This window comes from Gossypium arboreum, chromosome 6 (genome assembly GCF_025698485.1).
Source record: "Gossypium arboreum isolate Shixiya-1 chromosome 6, ASM2569848v2, whole genome shotgun sequence".
NCBI lineage: Eukaryota > Viridiplantae > Streptophyta > Magnoliopsida > Malvales > Malvaceae > Gossypium > Gossypium arboreum.
The window spans coordinates 122,963,826-122,989,979 of NC_069075.1; the positions used below are offsets into that span (position 1 = coordinate 122,963,826).

Genomic DNA, 26,154 nt, shown 5'->3' on the forward strand with positions numbered 1-26,154 from the left:
AGCAACTTTGTTATCGGCAATGCTATCTTTGAAAATCCATTTACAAATCTTCGGTAATAACCAGCTAATCCAAGAAAACTACGAACCTTTGACACATTCTTTGGTGCTTTCTACTGAATAATTGTATCGATCTTTTTTGGATTAACTTTAATTCCATCTGCTGTGATAACATAACCCAAAAATACAACCTCTAATAACCAGAATTCACACATACTAAGCTTCCCGTATAACTGTTTCTCTTGTAACACTTGTAAAACAATTCTGAGGTGTTGTTCATGCTCGGATTCAAATTTCGAATAGACCAAAATATCATCAATAAAAACTACCACAAATTAATCCAAACACAGTTGAAAAATTTCAATTCATGATATCCATAAATGCTATTGGAGCATTCGTCAATCCAAAAGGCATTATTAAAAATTCATAATGATCATACCGTGTTCGAAATGTCATTTTTGGTACATCACTTTCTTTCACTTTCAACTGATAATAACTCGATCTCAAATCAATCTTTGAAAAGGCAGAAGCTCATTTTAGTTGATCAAATAAGTCATCAATACAGGGTAGAGGATATCGATTCTTAATCGTCAACTTATTCAATTGTTGATAGTCTACACAAAGCCGCATCGAACCATCTTTCTTTTTAACAAAAAGCACTAGAGTTCTTCAAGGCGATACATTAGGGCGTATAAAACCACAATCCAATAAGCCTTGCAATTGTACTTTTAATTCTTTCAATTCTGTAGGGGACATACGATAAGGGGTATTGACACCGAAGTTGTACCAAAAAACACCTCAATTGCAAACTTAACTTCTCGATCTGGTGGTAATCTCGGTAATTTCTCGAGAAATACAGTAGAGAATTCATAAATAGTTTGAATTTTACTGCACCTACTATCAACAGAATTGGAGTTGATAATATAGGCTAGAAAAACTTCACAACCTTGATAAAAAAGTTTATTAGCTCGAATTGTTGAAATGATACGAGTTGAACCACTTGTTCGAATACCATTTACCTTAATCTTATCACCATGTTCACTCTGAACAACAAACTTCTTTTTCCAGCAATCCAGATTCACTCCGTGCTCCGTAAGCCAATCTATACCCAAAATCATATCAAAATCACCAAAAGGCAATATCAATAAATCAACAGGGAAGGTCATACTCTGTATTATTAACGGGCATCTTCTGTACACCTGATCCACTGACACATATTGTTCCAATGGGCTATACGCCACTATTGATACTCTAGACGTCTTAGATTTTAAACTTCACGACTTAACCAATTTAGTATTAACATATGAATGTGAAGACCCCGTATCTATCAAAGCATAAACAGGTTTTGAATGTAATAAAAATATACCCATCACAATATCATTAGAATTACCATCCTCACGAGTCCATACAACATAAGCTAGAGCTGGCGTTCTAGCTTCCGATTGTTGAGTAACAACATCATTTTCCTTTCTAGCACCATCTCTCGAAAATAAACCACTTCGACTCGACCTACGACCACTAGAAGCAGGCATAAATATCTGAGAAGTAACAGGTGTAGGATTCTCATTCTTCATACAATCTCTAACAAAATGTTTTGTAGATTCACAACGAAAACAGCTTCGAGTGAACTTCCAACATTCATCACGGTGCTTTTTCCCACAGTGCTCACAATTTAAAATTTTAGTATCCTGAAATGGACTTCGCATACTACTCGTAAACACAGTTGGTTGTCTATCACGATTTCTATTAGTTCTATCTGACTTAAAGTTTGATCTCCAGCTACCATAGAATTCTTTTGATCTATTTGGTTGCAGATTTGAACTAGTAGTTCCAGAATGCTTTTCAACAGTATGAGTATTCTAAGTCTTTTTATCAAAACCCAAAACTTGCTCTACCATTCTTGCGCGTTCAACTAAATCTACAGACTCAGTGATTCTGTATGATACCAACTGTACTCGTAACTCATAGCGTAAACCACGCAGAAATCTGTTGCAATTGTAAATTTCAGTCAGCACAAACTCAGTAGTATACCTACTAAGTCGCGAAAATTCTTATTTATAGTCAACCATAGACATTTCACCTTGTTTCAATATCAAAAACTCTTGTTTTCTGTCTTCAATATACAATTCACCCACATATTTCTTTTGAAATTCCTTTTGAAAAACTTCCCAATTTACCTGATCATGGGTACATAATGCATCACTTGCAATACTCCAAACTCGGCCTAGATGTTATGGCCGAATCTGATGATATCACATGGAATGGAATTTGTAGTCTAATTTGTCGAATGAAAACTCTTCCATTTTATTAGTCTTTAATTAACTCAGGAAAATGCATGTTTATTCTACGGTTCAAAACGTGATCTTTTTAGCGGAAGCTTGCGAACTTTTTATTTTAGAAAACCGTTCGTTTCAGGAAAACTTTCATTTTGAGAAAATGTCGTGTGTTTGTAGTGATAAAACTGGAAACCAAAGTGTCATCCCAAATTTAAACAAAAACCCGTAATGGCCATGATTACATCAAAATTTCCAAATAAAAACTAAAACCATGATACGCATAAAACCGTAAATTTATCATGAGGTAGAAGTAGTGGTCACTGTCGAGTCCCCCGCTACTCCGATCCGTCTAATGCTGGGGATTACCTGAATAGATCAAACAGAAAAAATGGTGAGTTTTCGCAAACTCAGTGTGTAATCCTCACAGAATACGTGCACACAGCATAATGTCAGAAATCAATCATGTATATACAGTTTAGGCCTGAGCCCATTACAGAATCAATGTAGGTTTTAGCCCTCTCAGATACAGAATCAGATATAAATTAGGGCCTTAGCCCAGCTCAAATACAAAATGCAGATCAGAATATCAGAATCCTGCCCACCAGCCTCTACACACCATCTCCATCCAGCCCTACACACCATGTGGAGATATAATCAACACACCCATCCTTCCACACCATACTGTACCGAATTGCGGCACATGAGAACAATAGTGCAACTGAGCTGCCAGGTAACAGGCTTAAAGCCTTTCAGACACTTCCTTCAAGATATCATCAACCCCACTCTGATGTATACAAATATGGCATGTTATAATGCAATTTAACAGGTCATACAATTGGTCAGAAACACATGCTCAGAGTACATGCTAAATACAAATATCACATAGTCAGAGCACAAAATTAGGGGTCTAAGTAATGCTTACCGGCCCTATGGTTGGTTACAGTCGACTTGGGCGACCCATGCAACTTTATAGATTATTTTAGAAAAATAAGCTTACATGCCTATGTGGCCTGCCCGTGTGGTTCACCCGTGTGGGCCCACACGCCTGTGTGGCCGAGCCCGTGTATCACACATGGCCTCACCGGTCAACACAAAGCCGTGCAATGTGCTCGTTTCTTGCGTACAGGCTTGGCTCGTCAATCACACGCCCATGTGCTATCACACAGGCTACCACACGGGTGACCACACGACCGTGTGGCGTTGACAGATTCATTTTTTGACTTTTGTCGCTTCTTGTTTTTTGTGTTTTCGGGTACACACCAGGTATCAAAATGATGCTAAAGTAACCACAAGCACTCTAGAACCTAAAAATTCATAATCCAAACTCGAATTCAGTCGACTTGGGCAACCCGTGCAACCTTATAGATTATTTCAAAAAAATGGGCTCACATGCCCATGTGGCCTACCTGTGTGGGCTTACACGCTTGTGTGGCCCACACGGCCCAATGGGTCGAGCCCGTTTATCCCACACGGTCTCACCGACCAACACACAGCTGTGTTATGTGCCCATATCTTGTTCTCACGGCTTGGCTCGTCGATCATTAGTGCTATCACACGGCCTACCACACGGGCGACCACGTGGCCGTGTGGCGTCGATAGATTCATTTTTCAGCTTTCGCCGCTTCTTATTTTCTGTGTTTTTAGGTACACACCTAGTATCAAAAAGATGCTAAAGCAACCACGAGCACTCCAGAACCTAAAAATCCAAAATCCAAACCCGAATTCAATGATACCAATGATACTTTAACAAAACTTATAACAAGGTATTCAACCATTTTCCAACAAAACTTTACCCTTGAGCAAGAACAAGAATTTCACACTCTTAAAACATCAATAGACAGTCTTCAGCCCTTCGGTTAACCCCTAGACACCAAAGGAAACCCTTATTAGCACTTGACCACAACAATGTTAAGATTTAACAAAACCCAACTTACCGAAAGCGTGCCGTTACGATGCACAAGGAATCATAAAGTAAAGAAACAGAAGAATGAAAAGATGAGGGGAGAACAAAATTTCGGCAAAGGGCGAAGGAGAACGAAATATTAGAGAGAAAAGAGAAAAATTTTAGAAAAGAGAAGAAGAGAAAATGGACGTCAGTTTCTGCAGGAGGGATTTTTGGGAAACCAATTACCCAAATCCCACTAATTCGCATCCTAACCACCCATTACCCAGAATTCCACAACCAGTAGAACTTTAACGCAGAGCCGAGCAAGATAAAGCTCCCTCGCTTGCGCAGGAATTCGAACTCCAGACCCCCAACACACCAACACACATCTTAACCACCAGACCAGTAGGCCCATTTTGTTATGAAATTATAAGTAACTTAATATAAGCCTGCTGACTAGAAGTTAATGCTTAATTCAGGAAAAAAACCAAAATTTTCCAAAGTCATGGCTTGAACTTAGGACCTCACACACACACCCAGAACACTTAACCACTAAAGTAGATACACAGTCGTGTGTCAATGAATCATAGAGACATATTTAAAAACTTGAGGTGTTACAACTCTACCCCCTGAAAGAAAATTTCGGCCTCGAAATTTTACCTAATTAGAAAAGGTGTGGATACTGCTAATGCATTGAAGCCTTTGGCTCTCAAGTGGCCTCCTTGGTGCTATGATTCCGCTACATCACCTTCACTAAAGGAATAAAATTCCTTCTCAAAACCTTAACGTCGCGATCTAGAATTTGAACCGACTCTTCCTTAGAGGTCAGATCTGGCTGAACCTCAATTTCCTCAGTAGGAATAATATGTGTGGGATCAGAGCAATAGCGTCTCAACATCAATACGTGAAAAGAATCATGAATATGATCTAACTCTGGAGGTAGCTCCAACTGATATGCGACTAATCCCACTCGTCTCAAAATCCGATACGGCCCAATAAACCAAGGGCTCAGCTTGCCCTTACGACCGAACCTCAGAATCTTCTTCCATGGCGAGACCTTGAGGAAAATGAAGTCTCCTATAGAATACTCTATCTCTCGACGCTTCAAATCTACATAGGACTCCTGCTTATCAGAAGCTACTTTCAGTCGATCTCGAATCAAGCAAACCTTGTCTTCAGTTTCTGAAACCAACTCCGAACCCAGAATATGTCGCTCACCCAACACAGTCCAACATAAGGGAGTACGACACTTATGACCATACAGTGCCTCGTAAGGTGCCATCTGTATACTAAACTGGTAACTGTTATTGTAAGCGAACCCTGCTAATAGCAAGTACTCCTCTCAACTACTTCGAAAATCAATAACGCAGCTCCTTAACATGTCTTCCAGTATCTGAATCACCCTTTCTGGCTGACCATCTGTCAGAGGATGAAAAGCAGTATTGAAGTCTAATCTTGTACCTAGAGCCTTATGAAGCTTCTTCCAGAACTGAGACGTGAAACGAGGATCCCTATTAGAGATGATCGAGACAAGTACCCCATGTAGCCTCACTATTTCAGAAATGTAGAGTTTAGCCAACTTTTGCAGAGAAAAGTTTGTCCTGATCGAAAAAAGTGAGCAGACTTGGTCAATCGATTAACGATGACCCAAATAGAATCCTTCTTAATAGGTGTTAGAGGCAACCCACTAATGAAGTCCATCGATACTCGCTCCCATTTTCATAACGGAATCTTAAACTACTGCAGCAACCCCGAAGGTAACTGATGCTCAGCCTTAACTTGCTGGTAAGTCAAACAGCGAGCCATGAAGTCGGTAACCTCTTGCTTCAACCCTGGCCACCAATATACATCTCGCAGATCTCGGTACATTTTATTTCCGCTGGGATGCATAACATAGGGGCTACTATATGCCTCCCTCAGAATCAACTGTCTCAAGTCCTCATCATTCGGTACACAAATCCGACCGCGGGAACACAATACCCTATCCTTATTAATCCCAAAATCCAAAGTAATACCACTTTCAACTTGACAGCACCGCAACTCAAGAGACTTATCCTCCATCTGTTTATTTCTGATCTGGTCAATCCACGTCGGTTTCACTTGAAGTTCTACCAACAGACTCCTATCATCGAACAGACTTAGTCGAACGAACATCGCTCTCAGATCAGTCATAGCCCTACGGCTTAATGCATCAGCCACTACATTGACCTTATTAGGATGGTACTCGATAGTGCAGTCGTAATACTTAAGTAGTTCAACCCATCTACACTACTTAAGGTTTAACTCTTTTTGGGTAAGGAGATATTCGAGGCTCTTGTGATCAGTGTAGATTATACACTTCTCACCATACAGGTAATGCCTCCAGATTTTTAGTGCAAAAACCACGGCGGCTAACTCCAAGTCATGCATTGGGTAATTTGCCTCAAGAGTCTTAAGCTGATAAGACGTATACATAACTACCTTTCCGTCTTACATCAAAACACAACTCAGACCACATGCGATACATCACTATATACCATAAAAATTTTACAAGGCTAAGGCTGTATCAGAATAAGAGCCTAGTTAAAACTGTCTTGAGTTTATCAAAGCTCTCCTGCTGTGTACCAGTTCAAACAAAAGGAACTCCCTTACGCAGTAGCTTAGTCATCAGAGTTGCGATCAAGGAGAACCCCTATATGAAACGTCGATAATATCCTGCAAGCCCCAGAAAGCTGTGGATTTCAGACACGTTCTTCAGCTGTTTCCAAATCAATACAGCTTCAATCTTACGAGGATCAACTCGTATCCCCCAGCAGAAACTACATGTCCCAGAAATGTCACTTCTCGAAGCCTGAACTCACACTTGCTGAGCTTTGTATACAATTATTTCTCACGTAGAATCTGAAGAACCACTCTAAGATGCTCATCGTGCTGATCCTTTGTCTTAGAATACACCAATATGTTGTCGATGAACACTACTACAATCTGATCCAGATAGGGCTGAAATACTCGGTTCTTCAAATCCATAAATACCGCTGGTGCATTCGTCAATCCAAAAGGCATAACTAGGAACTCGTAATGTCCATATCGAGTCTTAAATGTCATCTTATGCACGTCGGCCTCCTTTACTCTCAACTGATATGTAACGTCCCCCTACCCGAGACCGTTGCCGGAGTCAAGCAGGAGACATTACAAAACTTATCTTAGCACTTAAACAGTTTTCATAGTAAACTATCCATCTACGCCACGGTCGCTAAAAATCATATCTCGAGTTACTTAAACTCAAATCCAATTCGTAAATTTTCCTGAAACTAGACTCATATATCTACTTACTAATTTTTCTAGAATTTTGGTCGAGGCCAATTAGTACAGTTTATTAGAAGAAGTCTCCCTGCTTCGTGGTTCGCTACTCGACCCTTGTGCACTACGAGTACGTAAATCCAATGACTATGCCATTTGTTTCAATTAAAATAGACTCAATAAGGAATCCATACAAATAAAGTTTGAGTTCTAATTCTTAATACACAATTTATGGTGAATTTCTAAAGTCGTAATAGAGAATCCAAATTGTTCTAACTCGTTTCACCAAAACGTAAATATCTCATAAAATACAACTCTTTTACCTATTTTGTTTCTTCCATATAAAAATAGATTCATTAAGCTTCAATTAAAAATTTTATTCATTATCTAATTCACTTTATACTATTTTTGGTATATTTTCAAAGTTGGACTACCGCTCATCGTCCAAATTGCTTTTAGTAAAAATGTTGATAACTAAGTTTATAACATCTTCATTTCTTCTCTCTACAACATTTACCAACAATTCCTCTTATTACTCTTCACTAACATATCAAAACATACCATACTTAAGGTTTTGGTAACATTTACAAAACATACCAAAATATCACTTATTAACTTAGATACTTTCAAAATGACCAAAAGTCATCCTAGGTACAATGCCATTTTCCAAAAGATAGAAACTTCACCAATTTGAGTTCGGGATCCGCTTGTATGAGTCCTTATACTTTCAGTACCTAGCTCTGCATGACGAAACAAACCGCACAATGAGAATACTCTCATGGTATTTCTATAAACAATAGCTTAATCAACTTTAAAACATGGTAATTCAAACACATTATTGATATTATTCAATATCAATCAGTACTTTAATAATCTTTACTTTATTTACCCTTATTAACATAACTCGGATATTGACGGATACATGGATTCAACCCACACTCCGGGATAAGCACATAGTGCTTCATCAGAACAAATTCGGAACTTTAACATTATAGTACACAAAGTACTTCATCGGAACAAATCCAGAACTTTAACAATAGTCGACACATAGTGTCTCATCGACTCAATGTCGAATATCCCAATACTTCCAATTCCTATGACATGTCAACTATATCCCACTAGCCCGATTAATCGCTAATAGGGTATTCAAAATCACATTCATTTCAATATGGTAAAAATACTTACCTCATTCACATTTTCATACAATATAAATATCAAATATAGCAATAACGATTAAGCTCGGTTTATAAAAATACAAACCACTATTTATCGAATTTAATCGATATCTTCGCTCACTTTCTCTTTCCCTTCTTTGATGACGATCCGATTGCTACGTTTGCTACTAACAATCATACAATTAAAAATCATCAATATACTAATTCATAAAACACATTTTCACTTTCTATCAAACTTTTACAAAAATTCTAATTTCGTCCTTTTTCCATTACTAATCTTTGTTTCTTTAACTTAAGCTTCATATTCTCTTTTAATCAACCCATTAACAATTTCTAACTCATAAAATTCATTATAAAACATAAATTTTGAGCTCTATTCAACTTAATCCCTATTTAAACTTAACTTAGAATTCTTTTAATAAATCACTCAATTTTCACTTCTAACTTCAATTTCTATCAATTTAACCCATAAAACCTCAATTTATTCAACTAAATCAATATCTAAAAATTTTCTATTTTTCTTCATTTTAACCTCATACATGTAGAACTTTGAATTAGGCATCCATAAACATAAAAATCATAAGAAAATGAGCTAAAACAACTTACCAATTAAACTTTAGGGCCTTAATCCTCAAATTTTCCTTTTCTATTTCTTTCTTTCTTTCCTTCTTTCTTTCTCACGTTTGCTCTCTGTAACTTTTCTATCTTTCTTTCTTTCTTTTTTTGAACTTACTCATAAATCTATATTCAATATAATAATATTAATAATATAATATTATTCTAATAAAATAACTTAATCTATAAGAAAACTACTTTAACACATTTAATATCTTTACCAACTATTACACATGTTATTCAATATTAACACACACATGTCACTTAGGGTCTAATTGCTAGATTAGTCCCTTTATTAATCTTTAATCTATAATTAAACTTTTATACCGTATGCAATTTAGTCCTTTAAACTAAATTCAAGCTACTTCACTTAATTAAACACTAAATAACCATTCAACTATAATTCATAAATATTTCTAATAAATATTCATGAATTAATTTCACGAAAACAATACTCAAGACTCAATTTTCGATACCGTAACTTTCGGTTCATTACATGATAATACCTAGAATGCAAGTCAATCTTGGAGAACACCGAAACCCCTCTAAATTGGTCAAATAAATCATCAATACTTGGAAGTGGGTATTTATTCTTAATTTTTAGTTTGTTCAGCTACCAATAATTGATACACATCCGCATTGTCTCATCAATACTTGAATTTGAGCCTTAAGTTTCGTTAGCTCTTTCGGTGCCATTTAGTAAGAGGCGATAGAAACTGAAGCTGTGCCAGGAAACAACTCAATTCCAAACTCGACCTCACGGCTCGGAGGTAACCCTGGTAACTCCTCAGGAAACACATCTAGAAAATCTCTCATAGTTCTAATAACCTTAACAGAAGAGTCCCCCAAATCAGAAATACTGACATAGGCCAAGAATGCCTTACACCCTTTCCGAACTAACTTTCCACTGCTAAAGCTAAGATCACATTAGTCAGGTAGTCACGATGTTCCCCAATCACAATTACCTCGTTGTCCTTATCAGTTCTCAACACAACCCTTTTTGTCGCACAATCCAGACTCACTTGATGCTTTACCAACCAATTCATCCCCAATATCAAATCGAACTCCCCAAAAGGAAGCTCCATCAGATCAGCCCGAAATATTGCCTCTTAAACCTCTAACGGAATGTCTCTATACAATTTATTGACTGAATGGATTGCCCCAAAGTACTCACAACAGTTACCTCACTAGAAGTATCCTCGACCGAAATCCCTAAAGTTTCAGACACAGTGCTAGTTACATAGGAGTGTGTAGAGCCTATATCAATCAATGCCAAATAAGGTACATTAAATATTAAAAACGTACCTGTAATAACGTCCGGGGCATCTCGGTCCTCATGATGATGAGCAGTATAAACCAAAGTAAGCTGCCTCGCCTCAATCAGTCTAGCACCTTTGCCCGGTGCTCTCTGACCTCGGCCCATACCATTACCACCCCTGGCCTGACCTCGGCCCCTAGGTGGCTGCTAAATTGCCCTCAGCGGCTGTACAGTCCTAATAACCAGAGCTTGCATCTGATTAGTTCTTAACGGACAATCCCGAGCACGGTGCTTAGTCGACCCACATCTTAAGCAGCCCCAGTAGTCCTCCACCACTTGTTCGAATGGCGTCTACCACAGTGCCCATACAACACCACCCCAGTAAGTGCAGTAGAAGGCCCAACTCTCACTAGCCCATTAGATCTGGCATTTTTCTTAGGCTTCAACCCAGAACTCGAGGGCTCCGAATCTCTCTTGTTCCTACCCCTCTCGCAATCTCTGTTCTGGTGCTCTGCGCGCTTAACATCCTCAACAATCTTGGCCTTCTTGACCAAAACAAAAAACTCACGCTCCCTCTGTTGAGCTATCAGCACCCTCAGATTATCCCTAAGACCGTCCTCAAAATGTACACATCTTTCGCCGTACTCAGTCGCCACCATGCCTCGTGCATAACGGCTCAATCTCAGGAATTCAGCCTCATACTTGGCCACTAAACGGTCTTTTTGGGTAAGATTAAGGAACTCATGCCTCCTGGCATCAATGTTGTTGGCTCCTACATACTTACTCTGGAACGTAGTCTTAAAATAATCCCAGGTCAATCGGTCGGGCTGAGTGTCCTTCTTGATCGTGAGCCACCACTGGTATACCTCATCACGCAACATAGAAACATCCCCCTTAAGCTTCTGCTCAGCAGTAAAATCCAGGTTATCCAGAATTCTATTCGTGGCCTCCATTCTGTACTTCACCACGTTAGGCGACTCAATGACACCCTCGAATAACTCAAATTTCATTGGACCGTCATTTCAGAATCGACCTACGGCCCCTAGCTCCAGTGTTGGGCCCAGTGACCCTCTCTAAAATCCTCAGTATGCCTGGAACAATGTATCGTCCCCGACCGTGCGATCATGAGACCCAGTCTCTGTAGCTGGTGAAACCAGCATCTCGCTCGTGTCAAGATTCGACATGCTGCTTAAAGATGATGACTCAGCTCGAGCCCCCCGATGCCTTCTACCACGCCTCTAGTACCCCGTCTATGGATACCTCGCGTGCTCATTACAGGTTTTAGAATTTATCTGTATTAATAGTTTTATGCATTAGTTAACAGTTCTGATATTTTATTAACAGATAGTTTATACAGTATAGTATCAGAATGTTCAGAGCCGGTTATCGCGAGTAGTAGTCTCACTACAGTTTTCAGTCTACACTACCTAGAGTGTTCAGTATATTCTAATCATATTTTCAGACAATTTTAAAAAGAGGTTTAGAAAACTACAGGATTGACGCCGGAGACTCGGCGTACCACATACTTAATAAAAAATAATTCAAATCATTTCTTTAAAACAAAGTTTAAAACCCAAATCCACAGCTGAGTTTTACAACCTGGCTTTGATACCACTAAATGTAACACCCCAAACTTGGCCTAAACATTATGACCAAATCTGGTGATATCACATAGAATGGAATTTGTAGTCTAATTCATCGAGTGAAAACCTTTCCATTTTATTAGTCTTAAATAAACTCAGGAAAACGCATGTTCATTTTACAGTTCAAAACGTGATCTTTTTAGCAGAACCTTACGAACTTTTTATTTTAGAAAACCGTTCATTTTAGGAAACCTTTAATTTCGAGAAAACGTCGTGTGTTTGTAGTGGTAAAAATGGAAACCAAAGTGTCATCCAAAACTAAACAAAAACCCGTAATGGCCATGATTACATCAAAATTTCCCAATAAAAACTAAAACCATGATACGCATAAAACCGTAAATTTATTATGAGGTAAAAACAGTGGTCACCGTCGAGTCCCCCGCTGCTCCAATCCATCTAATGATGGGGATTACCTGAACAGATCAAATAGAAAAAGGGTGAGTTTTCGCAAACTCAGTGTGCAATCCCCACAGAATACGTGCACACAGCATAATATCATAAATCAATCATGTATATACAGCTTGGGCCTGAGCCCATTACAGAATCAATGAAGGCCTTAGCCCTCTCAGATACAGAATCAGATATAAATTAGGGCTTAGCCCAGCTCAGATACAGAATGTAGATCAGAATATCAGAATCCTACCCACTAGCCTCTACACACCATCTCCGTCCAACCCTACACACCATGTGGGGATATAATCAACCCACTCATCCCTACACACCATACTGTACCGAATTGCGGCACATGAGCAAAATTGTGCAGCTGAGTTGCCAGGTAACAAGCTTAAAGCCTTTTAGAAACTTCCTTCGAGATATCATCAACCCCACCCCGATGCAATGCATCATACAAATATGGCATATTATAATGCAATTTAACAGGTCATACAATCGGTCAGAAACAGATGCTCAGAGTACATGCTGAATACAAATATCACATAGTCAGAGCACAAAATTAGGGGTCTAAGTAATGCTTAATGACCCTATGGTTGGTCACGGTCGACTTGGGCGACCCGTGCAACTTTATAGATTATTTTAGAAAAATAGGCTCACATGCCTATGTGGCCTGCCCGTGTGAGCCCACACGCCTGTGTGGCCGAGCTCGTGTATCATACATGGCCTACTGGCCAACACAAAGTCGTGCAATGTGCCTGTTTCTTGCGCACACGGCTTGGCTCGTCAATCACACGCCCATGTGCTGTCACACGGCCTACCACACGGGTGACTACACGGCCGTGTGGCGTTGACAGATTCATTTTTCGACTTTTGTCGCTTCTTATTTTCTGTGTTTTTGGGTACACACCAGGTATCAAAATGATGCTAAAGCAACCACGAGCACTCTAGAACCTAAAAATTCATAATCCAAACCCGAATTCAGTGATACCAACTATACTTTAATAAAACTTATAATGAGGTATTCAACCATTTTCCAACAAAACCTTACCCTCGAGTAAGAATGAGAATTCAACACTCTTAAAACGTTAATGGACAGTCTTTCAGCCCTTCGGTTAACCCCTAGACACCAAAGGAAACCCTTATCAGCACTTGACCACAACAAAGTTAAGATTTAACAAAACCCAACTTACCGAAAGCGTGTCGTCACGATGCACAAGGAATCGTAAAATAAAGAAACAGAAGAATGAAAAGATGAGGGGAGAACAAAATTTCGGAAAAGGGTGAAGGAGAATGAAATATCAGAGAGAAAAGAGAAAAATTTTGGAAAGGAGAATAAGAGAAAGTGGACGTCAGTTTCTGCAGGAGAGATTTTTGGGAAACCGATTACCCAAATCCCACTAATTCTTATCCTAACCACCCACTACCCAGAATCCCACAACCACTAAAATTCTAACACAGAGCCGAGCAAAATAAAACTCCCTCGCTCGCATAGGGATTCAAACTTCAAACCCCCAACACACCAACACACATCTTGACCACTAAACTAGCAGGCCCATTCTAATATGAAATTACAAGTAACTTAATATAAGCCTGCTGACTAGAAGTTAAGGCTTAATTCAGGAAAAAGCCAAAATTTCCAAAGTCATGGCTTGAACTTAGGACCTTTCACACACACCCAGAACACTTAACCATTGAAGCAGATACACAGTTGTGTGTCAATGAATCACAGAGACATATTTAAAACTTGGGGTGTTACATCACTGACTGCCACCAAATATATACTTCTCATTGCAGTAAAAAAATAGCACATATTAAACTTTCACGCGGGTTGCATTCAAGTTATTGTAAGATTCTCTTAGTAGATTCAATCCAAATTTCAGCTACGGAAGGATCAACTCCTTTTAACCCCAAGAATTCTGTTGCACTATATTTACACAATTCTCTTATCGAAGCTCGACGAACAGTAGGGGTAGATATTGTAGAAGATATAGTTTCCGCCATTCGTTGAAGAGCATCAGCAATAACTCTAAGTAACTATGAATCATCTCTTTCCCTAATATTACCTTGTTCAACATTAGGTTGTTGAGTACTAACTGGATTAACACTTGGTGTTACCGATTCAATTTTATCTAACTCATTGGGTGTAGCACCCTTTACCCGAGTTCGAGGCCGGGACTGGGCACGAGGCATTACCATACTTAACCACATGTATATAATTATTTCTAAGTCACCAAAACTTGATCAACTTTAAAAATTTTCTAACCTTGATTAAAACTCTTTAAAGTGGACCTACGAGGCTTCAAACTTTCATTGAAACCCATTCGGAACCAACTCAGGTCCTTAAACCGATTTAATATAAATGATTCTTGAAACAGGGCACATGCCCGTGTAAAATGGTAACACGCGCGTATGATCCTTATAACATGGCCGTGATAATGATCTGTGTGGCACGCATGGCCTAAGCATCTAGGGACACACCCATGTCCCATACCCATGTGAATTAAATTCTAAATTCAAACCTATAGGGGTTTTCACACAGCCTATCACACGCCCGTGTCCATAGCTCGTGTCCATGGCCCGTGTCCCTGACACGGCCATAACACACCCGTGTCTAAAAACCTTGACATTCTGTTTCTGACGTCAGCATCCAATTTAGGGCACATGACCGAAACACACACCCATGGCTAGAGGCTGTGTCCTCCACACGACTGAGACACACGGCTGTGTCTCTGTCCGTGTGTTTACTACCATGCATTTTGACTTGTAGGTTTTACGTACAGGGGACACACGACCGGACAACACGCCTACGGGGCTGGCCGTGTATCACACACGGCCAAGACACACGCCCGTGTATCTACCCATATGGACAATATAAGGTTATTTACCAAGCCTTTTGCCACTCTGAAACACAATATGACAACATCCATTCAAAAATAAAAGGTATAACCAGCCACACAAGGCATTATCTCATTCATGAAAATAACATCATTTGCATATATTGGTAATAAACATTAGCCATTATTCTAAGACTTAATACAAAATGAAGGGATTTATCCTAGGCCAACATGTTTGGCCAAATTAACATGACACCAACTTCAAAGGTCTAAGCCCTATACATGCCATATTCAAAATAATAAAACCAACTATACCAAGTGCTTCAGTTGATAGTGTGATCGATGCTTCCGACGTCCGATGATCCTCGAGCTAATTAAGCGGCACTAAAAGAAAATGGAAAAGAGAGGGAGTAAGCATAAAGCTTAGTAAGCCGCATGCAAATAAATATGACAACAACTTTACCATTCATCATCATGCTTACAATACAAAAGTAGACATAAGCACAACTTACTCATCACTATCCAATACAATTCACATAGCATACATTGAGCCCATATCTCATACATTTCAAATAGGTACCTGTACTACTCACAACATGGTTATACTTTTCTCGTTTAACTTAAACTATATGTCTCACCGTTGAACCATTTAGAAAGCTATCGGATATTCATTAAGCCTCAAACATAGGGTATAATACCGGTGCCATGTCCTAGACATGGTCTTACACTGGCTCATCCATCAAGTCGATGCCATGTCCCAAACATGGTCTTACACTGACTATCGAAATTGAGGCCGACGCCATGTAAAAGAACATGGTCTTACACTAGCTCTCACATATCCGTGCCAATGCCATATCCCTGACATGGCCTTACACTGGCACATCTTGTAGCTGATGCATGTCCCAAACATGTATTACACTGGCTTACGTTCTAAGGCTGATGCATGTCCCAGGCATATCTTACACTAGCACACAAATGACCCGAATGTCATGGCATGAATATCCAATTTATTTCTTAGGGTTCAAACAGGAGTTCTACTATCTCAATGTTCATCATACACAATCATTCCCACAAACAAACAATTTATGCTTTATCAATTCAAACACATATAATAACAATGTAGTCGTATTATTCACATAAAACTTACCTCGGATTACAAAATGTAGACGTCTAGCTCAGCTTAGTCCACTTACTTCGCTTTTCCTCGATCTAGGCTTGGATTTTGTAGTTCTTGATCTAAAATAATAGCAATTCATTCATTTCATTAGCATATGAACCTAAACACTCAAAAATCCATAATTGGGCAAATTAACCATTTTGTCCCTAGACTTTCACAAAATTACCATTTTACCCCTAGGTCTGAAAATTTATTTTTATCACATTTTCTCATTAATCAAGCCTAGCTGAATAATTTTCAAACTAGGAGCAGCCCATAATTCTCATTATTTCACACATTTATCAACTATTTTACAACTTGTGCAAAATTGTCCCTTTTAAGGTTTTCATGAGAAATCTCTTCACAAAAGTTGTTTATTTCACTACCATAACTCATATTCTTTCATAAAATTTCAGAAAACAACATGAACACACTCATGGTAAAACCTTAGACTTTCAACCATTTTGCAAAATAGTCTCCTCATTTGAAAGCTTATGTTACAAGGATCCCCAAAATGTAAAAATCATCAAGAAAAATCATCAAAATCACTTACTTGTGAGGGAACTAAGTAGCTGAAAATTTGATGCTTTTAAAACCCCTATTTTTGCTGGAATTTTGGTGGTGAAGAAGGTGAGAAAAAGATGATATCTTTTTCACCTTATTTTATTTTTATTCTAGTCAAAATAGGTTACCAACTCACCTAATTTTGACCATTTCTCTTCCTTTTATCCCCTATGGCCGACTATCATTTATCTAAGGGTCTATTTGCCCTTTAAAGACCCGCAATTTATGATTCATGGCAATTTAACACCCTTAGCTATCAATTTAAGACTTTTGTACTTTATGCGATTTAGTCATTTTTCACAATTGGGCTCACAAACGTCAAAATTAACTCATCAAATTTTTCATGCACTAATATAAAAATGCTATGACTCTAAAATAACAATAAAATAATTTTTTTGACTTCAAATTTGTGGTCTCGAGACCACTATTCCTACTAGCCCTAAAATCGGGCTGTTACATTGGGGATATCATCTCCAGTATACATCTCTTGATCAATATCATCATTATAATCATCCGACATTTTCAACTATAAAACAAAAAAATATATATATCAGCGTCCAAATCTCGACTCAATTCGACTCAATTATGGCATGTACCTCTAGACTCAATTTTGAGCTCAATTTAGTCCGAGAATCAGCTAAACTTGCAAAGCTCTAATACTATTAAATTGTAACACCCCTAACCCACATTTGTCGTCGAAATAGGGTTTCAGAGAATTACCGATCAAACAAACATAATTTCAACATTTCATATTATATAATATTCAAGTCAAAACCAATCAAACTCATATAATCAAAGTATCATTCAAGTCTAATTTGTAAACATTTTAAATTCTATCTATTTTGCCTATTTAATGTTCATTTAAACATTAACTTAAACATGCCATAATATGACCTCAACTTTAACACATATTTATATATATATAACCAACCAATATTAACTTATAATCTTATTTACAATCAATCCAAAAAATGATTAATAGTTAGACACCCTAGGCACATGCCGACACAAAAGAATAAACATCACCACATTTGAGATCGGGACCGTTGTTGGATGCTGGATCGGCGATCAAAATTAAGTACCTAACATGGGCATGGAAAACAAAACCGTACGTTGAGTAAAAACTCAGTGGTATTTCTATAATCCAAATCTCAAAAGATATGATATCACAAATATACAATCTAAATATTACAATAACCATATCACATTTTATTTGTTTCACAATATCTCAATTTTCATACTTGCTATATAAATAGCTTTTCACAATATAATACACATATCATCTAACATCAATCATAATGCAATTTCAATTAATTACCCCTATTAACATGACTCAGACTCGGACGGATACACGGATCTAACCAAAACACACCAGTTTGGCACCCAGTGCCTCATCGGATAATTCGAAGTAATAATTTGACACCTAATGTCTCATTGGCTAAACCGAAGTAAATTGACACCCAGTGCCTCATCTAATATATCCGAAGTAATAATTTGACACCTAGTGTCTTATCGACTCGAAGTTGAAGAAATCCCTAAACTCTTCCAATCCTATGGCATGCCATCTATATCCGACTCAGTCTGATACAGTTAATAGGGTTTCAATTCACTTTTCAAATACAACCAATATTCAACCCAATTCAAATAACCAATATATATATTCAATATATATATACCAATTCAATCAATATAAATTCAATAAATTCATCACATACTAAATCAATCCATTTCAATTGCAAAACACAATAATTCTCACCTCAACACTTACCATATACATTAAATTAAATTATAACAATTAACAACTAAATTCAAATTATAGAAATACAAACTAGAAATTCCGAACTATTCCTCGTCGACTTTATCTTTTCCCTTTTTAGTCGAGGATTCTGATACGACATTAGCTACGGAATTAAAACAATTAAAAAAATCATCAATACAACACAATTCAATCTCATAATTAATATTCCAATTTTTATTCTATATTTGTCTAAATTTCAATTTAGTCCCTAAACCGAGACTAATTTTTTCTTCAAATTTAATTCTATATTTTCATTCAAATTCTACTTTAAACTAAATTTAACTCCCTAATTTCACTTAAATCCTAAATTTTAAATTTTTCACAATTTAGTCCCTATTACTCAAAATTTACAATTTATTCTACAATTCAATCCTTTTTCATTTCTAACTTAAAATCTATCAATTTAATCCCTAATACTAAAATTATTCAACATAAAAACACTTAAAAATCAATAATTTCTAAAATTTTGACATGGGTCAAGTAGTACTTAACACCGACATTCCAAAAACATAAAATTACAAGAAAAATAGACTAAATTGACTAACCTATTTAGCTTGAAACTTTGAAACCCTTAGCTTTGGTCTTTCTCCTTTTCTTTCTTTTTCCTTTCTATTTCGTTTGTTCTTTGTTCTTTATCTTTTCTTTATTTATTTGTTTTTATTATAATATAATATAATATAATATAATATAATATACTTAATTCTTAAGGTAAATATATTAAAATATATTTTAACTTAAAATTTTATAATATTTTCATCCTTATATCGACTCATTTAAAGGCAATGGCATAATTGCTTCTTTGGTCCTTTTAGTTTTTCTTTAATCTATAATTCAATTTTCACCATTTATGCAATTTAGTTCTTATACCTAATTAGTCTTAATTCAAGCAAATTCTCTTAACCAAAACCGAATTAACTAAACAACTAACTTCGTAAATATTTATTAGAAATATTTACGAGTCTAATTTACGAAAACAGAGTCTCGAAAATATATTTTCCGACACCCATGACTATCGGGTCATTACACCATGTCCAAGCAATGGTGCAGAGGCTCTCATGAAAGCGCCGGCGGCGGTGGACCACCATAACTACGATCGAACCTATAATAGCATCATTGTGCCAGATGCCCAAAATGGCCACATATCTGGCACTGCACACGCCCTTGGATGTTCCGTCTATGGCCATCAAAAACCGCACGACCACCCCTCATGGCCATCGTCGACCAATAAAATAGAGGATCCGAAGTCGTAGACCCAACTCGATTTGCCTGAAACGGGGATTCTAGCGCCATCTTTTGCTGTCTATTTTTGTACTCTAGAAGAATGTCAACTAACCTCCTCATGGGTAGAGGTTTAGACGAGAACGATGTGAGTGTAACCATCGAGTCAAGCTCCGACGAAAGCCCTGCGAAGACTATCTCTACTTTCTCAGAATTCAAGATATGGTGCCCTGAAGCCTCAAGTAACGCACAAACATTCTATATTTTAGCAATATATTCTTTAATTGTCATAGTACCTTTTTTAATTGAATGCAACTCGTGTTTGATTTTGGACACTTTTGTTCTAATAACAGCGGTGAAGAGACGATGTACAGTACTCCAAACATCATTTGCGGTAGTCATGCCTGTAAAACATGATAATAACGGACTACTAATAGTGGATAACAACCACGACACCAGTAATTTATCATGTTGATGAAACAAAGAAAACTCAGAGCTGAGAACTAACTTTCCTTCTTGATCAGGTACAAAATGTGACGGAATCGGCAGTGTTCCATTCACAAATTCAGTTAGCTCGTACCCATCAATAATCAGTTTTACATGTTGTTGCCATTGAATGAAATTGCTCTCATCGAGCTTAAGTGTATCAACATTGAACAATGGTGCTGGAAGTGGAACCGAAGGAACAGGCTGTGGATCATGAGGAGCAGTGACATATTCTTCAGAATTTGCCATAGCATGCATCGGAAGATGATGCCTAGGATTTAGGCGAATGATACCATGAAAAGATTTGTAAACTCAAAAAAGGTAAAGAAGATATTAAGCAAACTGAAATTCATTCTTGTTTTTCATATATATGGATGAACTTACATTTATACACTTGATTTCTTAACTACTGTTATATAACAGCTCAATTGCAAAGTTGTTTTAGCAAAATTACTAGAGTACCTATACTGTAACTACTTAACTAATTCATGAACCCTAATACTTTCTATAAATTACGTATATTCATCTTCTAGACATTACAATTAAAACATTGAGATAAGTTACTATGATGACAAGACATCAATAAACTAATTAACTTACAAGGAGTTTGAAACCAATATAAGAAAAGCAAGTGGCACCATAAGAGAGAATCCCCTTAAGACTTTTGAACTCAAAGAAAGACAAACACCTTCACCCATAATTAAATCCTCAACTCTCTCCCACGCTTATCCTCTTTCCAATCTTATCTTGGCAACCACATTCCAATCATTTTAATCTCTTTATATCAACAAAACGTAACAATTTTAGACGTGCGATACAAGAAAATAACCCAAATATAGTATAGATCATATACCAACACGTGATAAGCCAAATAACAAAATTTATTAACGTCTCAATATCATACAAATATAACGAAATTTGTATCTGGATTGTAGCAATGGTCAAAGGATAGCCATCCATATCTAGAATAGTAACCAGCAATAGGAGACGTCAGTGACCAAAAATGCATGGATCTATTAAGACAAAAGCAGAGGCATTGGAGGGTGAATAAAGTTTAACATAGCTGGGCAGTGGTCCTTGGCTTAACTAACAGTACTACTACTTATTATCCTTTGGAACCAATTGGGGTAATGGCTATGGCATTGCTTTGCTTGCTTCACATGCATTTGCTATAATAGCATGGAAGTAACCTACTATGTTACGTACCACGAATTTGTGTTTGGTTGTTGAGAAACATGCTCCACTTATACTTACTGGCAAATTATCTATATTTGGATTTCTTTCCTCTCTATTATTGAGTTTTCTTGTATTTTCTGGAGCTTAATTTTTATTCCTTAATTATTGGTATTTGTTTTTTTTTCTCTTACTACAAAAATTAAGCATCCATAACATTCCTGTTTCTTCGATATCTACAACAGTAGTTTGCCAATTATTTTGGAGTTTAAAAGATCAAATGTGTAATGAACAATATAGCTAAGACATGATATTGTTGAAAGAGATTTATGTTGAATCTCTTTTATCTTCATTTCAAAGCAAGCCCATTTTGGAACTCATCTTGAGGATGACATGTGTTGGTCTTAAATAAATATCTTCCCACCATTCTCAAGTGGAAACTTGACCTTTTTTTTTTTTTTTGTTTACTTTCTGGGTTTTCTCCAATTTTTTTCTTTCTCTTCTTTTGGTATGGCAGTAATTGATAGAATTAGTAAGAAAGTCAACTACGGTGGCCAGCCTCTACTGTCCCATTTCATCCCCCAAAGGAGCTCACATAACTTTTTTAACTTTTCTTTTAGAAAAATTTTCTTTCCTTTACTGCAAAAGTTAGTTTGGATTTTTTTGGATCTCATGTCTGATCCTGCTATATTTTGACTTCTGAGATTCCTTATGCGACCCTACTTGTCTGCAAACAATTAGCATTCAATCATAGATTGCAATTTTCTTCTGTTTGAAGCATGATTCACACCATATAATACATCAAACTGCAGAAACCCTTTGTTTTACATCAATCTGTATGTGATGTGAGTACAAAATGTAGCTTATTAATGCTAGGGTAAAACTACAACGAAAATGGTAATCTTATCTAAGCTGTTGTTGGTCCAATCACACCTAATCAAGAAATGATATCCCTGAGAACAACTCTTAAAGAAAATCCTTGAGATTCCACTCTGTTTTGTGATGATGAATTGATGGTACAAGTACAAGGTCAAGGTCAAGACAGAATTTAGGCAACTCCAGCAGTTGGCTTTGGCAAAACTGTCAAGCATCAGCTGTCTCTTTTGTCGACTGTTTTAGAAATTTAAAGGTCCATTTCCAACGTCATAGCCATGGATCTGTCCAACAAAATCTAAGTATTGATGTGATAATCGACTCAAGCCAATGCCAAATTTGCCAGTAAGGAATGGCATTACTCTTTATATTAAAATAAATGCCAGTCCAAAGCTTTTGTATAGAGACTTAACATACACTCTGCAACACAAGGACCTGTAAAATACTTTTACCGATCAATCTGAATTTCGAATATCGAAATTCATCATATATGTGAAGAAATGGGGAAAATGATTTTAATGATGGAAATTTTTTTATTTTTAATTTTGTGACCTAAAGGGGGAACTAATTTATGTTGGGATGTTGAGGCCATGTGCTAAATAAAGCAAAGAGTTTTCACTTTCTCCCTTCTCTCGTGGGGTGAAGATTTGTGTCTGCTTTTCTTTCCTTTTTCACTTTTTTTCTTTGTTATTTCGACTTTCTGTATTGCTTTAACGGTTCACTCATCACTGTGTGAAGAATAACATTGATCTCCACTGTTCTAAAGCTTTAGTAATTTTCACCATCTTAGTGATTTTTTCTTTTCCATTTTCAAAGCTTAGCAAAGGTATAGAGAATCATAGTCACTCAAATAACTTGAATTTTCAATTTGGAAACCCCCAAAGCCAATAATTACAATTTGAAAGATGAAACGAGAGAGAGAGAGAAATGAGGTTACACTATGAAGCCATTAACAATGGCTTGATTAGTTTTCAGTCTAGTAGTTTCATACACTGGCAGCTCCTCTCTATACCTTCCAATTCCAATGAGATGATCCAACTCGAAAAGATCCGAACTCGAGCAACTCAGTCCATCATCGTCGTCGTCATCTTCTTCATCATCATAATCTTCAATAAAGCCTCTCAAATCCAGTTTCCCGATACCTCTTCTTTGATAGCTCCTTAGATAATCACTTGCTTTACTGGTGCTACCTGCAGATTCTTTAACAGTCTTTTGAACAGTTGAGGTGGACATTAATCTGGGATCATCGCTGTATATATTTTTATGGCCACAAGGACTGGAATCTTCATTCAAAATGACAGTAATTGGACAAAATTTAACTGACCTTTTATTGCCATTACTGTACTTGTTATTGTTATTACCTCTTGAAGAAGGTGTTTTGCTCAAGCAAGACCTGGAAAATGAAGTGGGTGATGAAGCTGAAGATTTTGATTTTCGTAGGAAATTTACATCCTCTGAAACTCCATTAGAGCACATCTTCACTTTCTTGGCATTAGCATTGAAAATGGAGTTTATGAAGTTAGTGATACGACCACCAGGGGAAATGGGTTGCTTCACTTTCTTCAATTCACCATAGATTTTCAATGCTTTCAGCTTTGTTTTGTTGAACCCACCACCACCTCCTTCTCTCTTGGCCTTCTCTTGATTGTCCTTCTTGTCCGGTTTCGATCTTCTCGATTTCTGTTTGTAACTCGACTCGGCTTCGGAAGATGAGAAGATAGCGCCATTGCTAGAATCGGAGGAGGTCGAAGTGGAGTTGAAATGCGATGCTGAGTCCTGATTGCTCTGCTTTTCAACCCAATCCTCAATCATAATAGCCCGTCGAAGACTGGAACCACTTCTCTGCTTCTTAGTTGTTTTGGTTTCCCTGTAATTGCACAATGTCGGCTCGTTTGATTCATCGATGGAACGATAAATTGCATCCAAAAGAGTTGAAGAGAAAGAAGGGGTTCTTCTTCTTTGAGGAACCGTAGTATCTATCACGGAGCTCTCTCTTCTATACATGGTGTTTTTTTTTTCTTTGTTTTGCATACACACACAAAACAAAAACAGGGGAAACAGAGATTTATACAGGGGAAAAACAAGGGAATTTTGAGATTAAAGAAGGGACACAAAAGAAAAGGACAGTAAGGGGGTAATTTAAGGCTTTAATGTCTACTTAGAAAGTGTCAAAAGCTGCAAAGACACAATTAAGTAGTGAATGCAAGTAGATCATGTGAAAGAGAGAGAGAAATGGGTATAGAAATAGAAGAAAATTCCTCAATGTGAACTGGACTGTTCTGTTTATTACTAGTATATATATATATATATATGTTTGTTAAGTATTAGTGTAGCATAAACAAGTAGGGGGGATTTGAACTGTGAAAAAAGCAAAGAAAAAGAGACAATTGTGTGTGTACTTGCTGTTGATGTAACTGAGGAAAAAGTGAAAGCAGGAGGGAGTGCCGCGCGTGCGGGTGGGGGTGCCAGGCTGTTGCAGGTTTGATTGTGCGGGTAACTTTTTCTTTTTTTGTTTGAAGTTTGATGATGTTTTTAAACTGCAAAGGGGTTGGGTTTTTTGAGGGGGGTTATTGCTGAGGCAGTGGCCAATTACATTCCAATGAAGTGCGTATTGTTTGGTCCTTTTCATCTTTCGCTTTCATTCACTAATTTGTACTAGTTATCACCCTGTTTTTACTACCTGAATCAGAAAATAGATATACTCCAATGAAAGCAAATTTCGTTTTCTTTAATGAATACTACAAAATTATTACCATATATAACATATTTCAGATTATTTATTAATTTATTATAAGTTTTTCAATTGAAAAGAGAGGCTTTTTTTTTACTAAAATGTTATTATATTATTTTTAAAGTGTAACAAGTAAAATACAAATATGAGTGATCACAAGTATCAAACTATTACAAATAAATTATCTAAATAATCACAAAGTAAAATGAACTTCTAAAGGATGATTTTGAAAAAAAACCTACAAATTTTTTTATTATTTTTCATCTAAATTTAGGTAGTTTAAAAAATGTGATTGTGTAAAAAATATAAAGTTGCTTTCAGATAAAATCTATTCTTGTGGCACGTTTTTTCTATTTGCTCTTGTGGCATGCTGCCCTATTTTTTCCTTTTTTTTTTTGTTTGGTAGTTTCTGTTTTCATTGGTTTTCTTGATTTATGATTATGGGAGTGTGATTCCAGCAGTGTCGTTGTGGATATAGAGGAGGAGTTGGCAAATCTCACAATTGGGGGAAGGGAGGATGAGGTGTGGTAGTTTGATGTAGGTAGTGAAGAGGCTACTTAGAGTTATGATATGTGTTTATGATAAATTCCAGCATGAAAGACTTTTACGATTATGTTTTCTGTGTGGTTGATTAGGGCATGGGGATAGTTTCTATTTGATCAAAATTGTTTAGGGGAATAAAGAGCTAGTTAAGGAATGGAATGTTTCTTTAAGAGCCAACTAGTGAAGGGTGATGCTAGTGGTGAGTTTTTGGTTGCGGGATGATGCCCACGAAACCAACTAAAAATTCGACTAAGGCA

General features: G+C 37.1%; 1 protein-coding gene across 1 annotated transcript; it reads right to left on the reverse strand.

The window, feature by feature from the left end:
* Window positions 1–23,556: 23,556 nt before the first annotated feature.
* On the reverse strand, window positions 23,557–24,627 carry LOC108472903 (protein BIG GRAIN 1-like B). The gene has a single exon (XM_017774465.2). The coding sequence runs from the start codon at window positions 24,625–24,627 to the stop codon at window positions 23,557–23,559; it is 1,071 nt and encodes a 356-aa protein (XP_017629954.2).
* Between the last annotated feature and the right edge of the window lie 1,527 nt (window positions 24,628–26,154).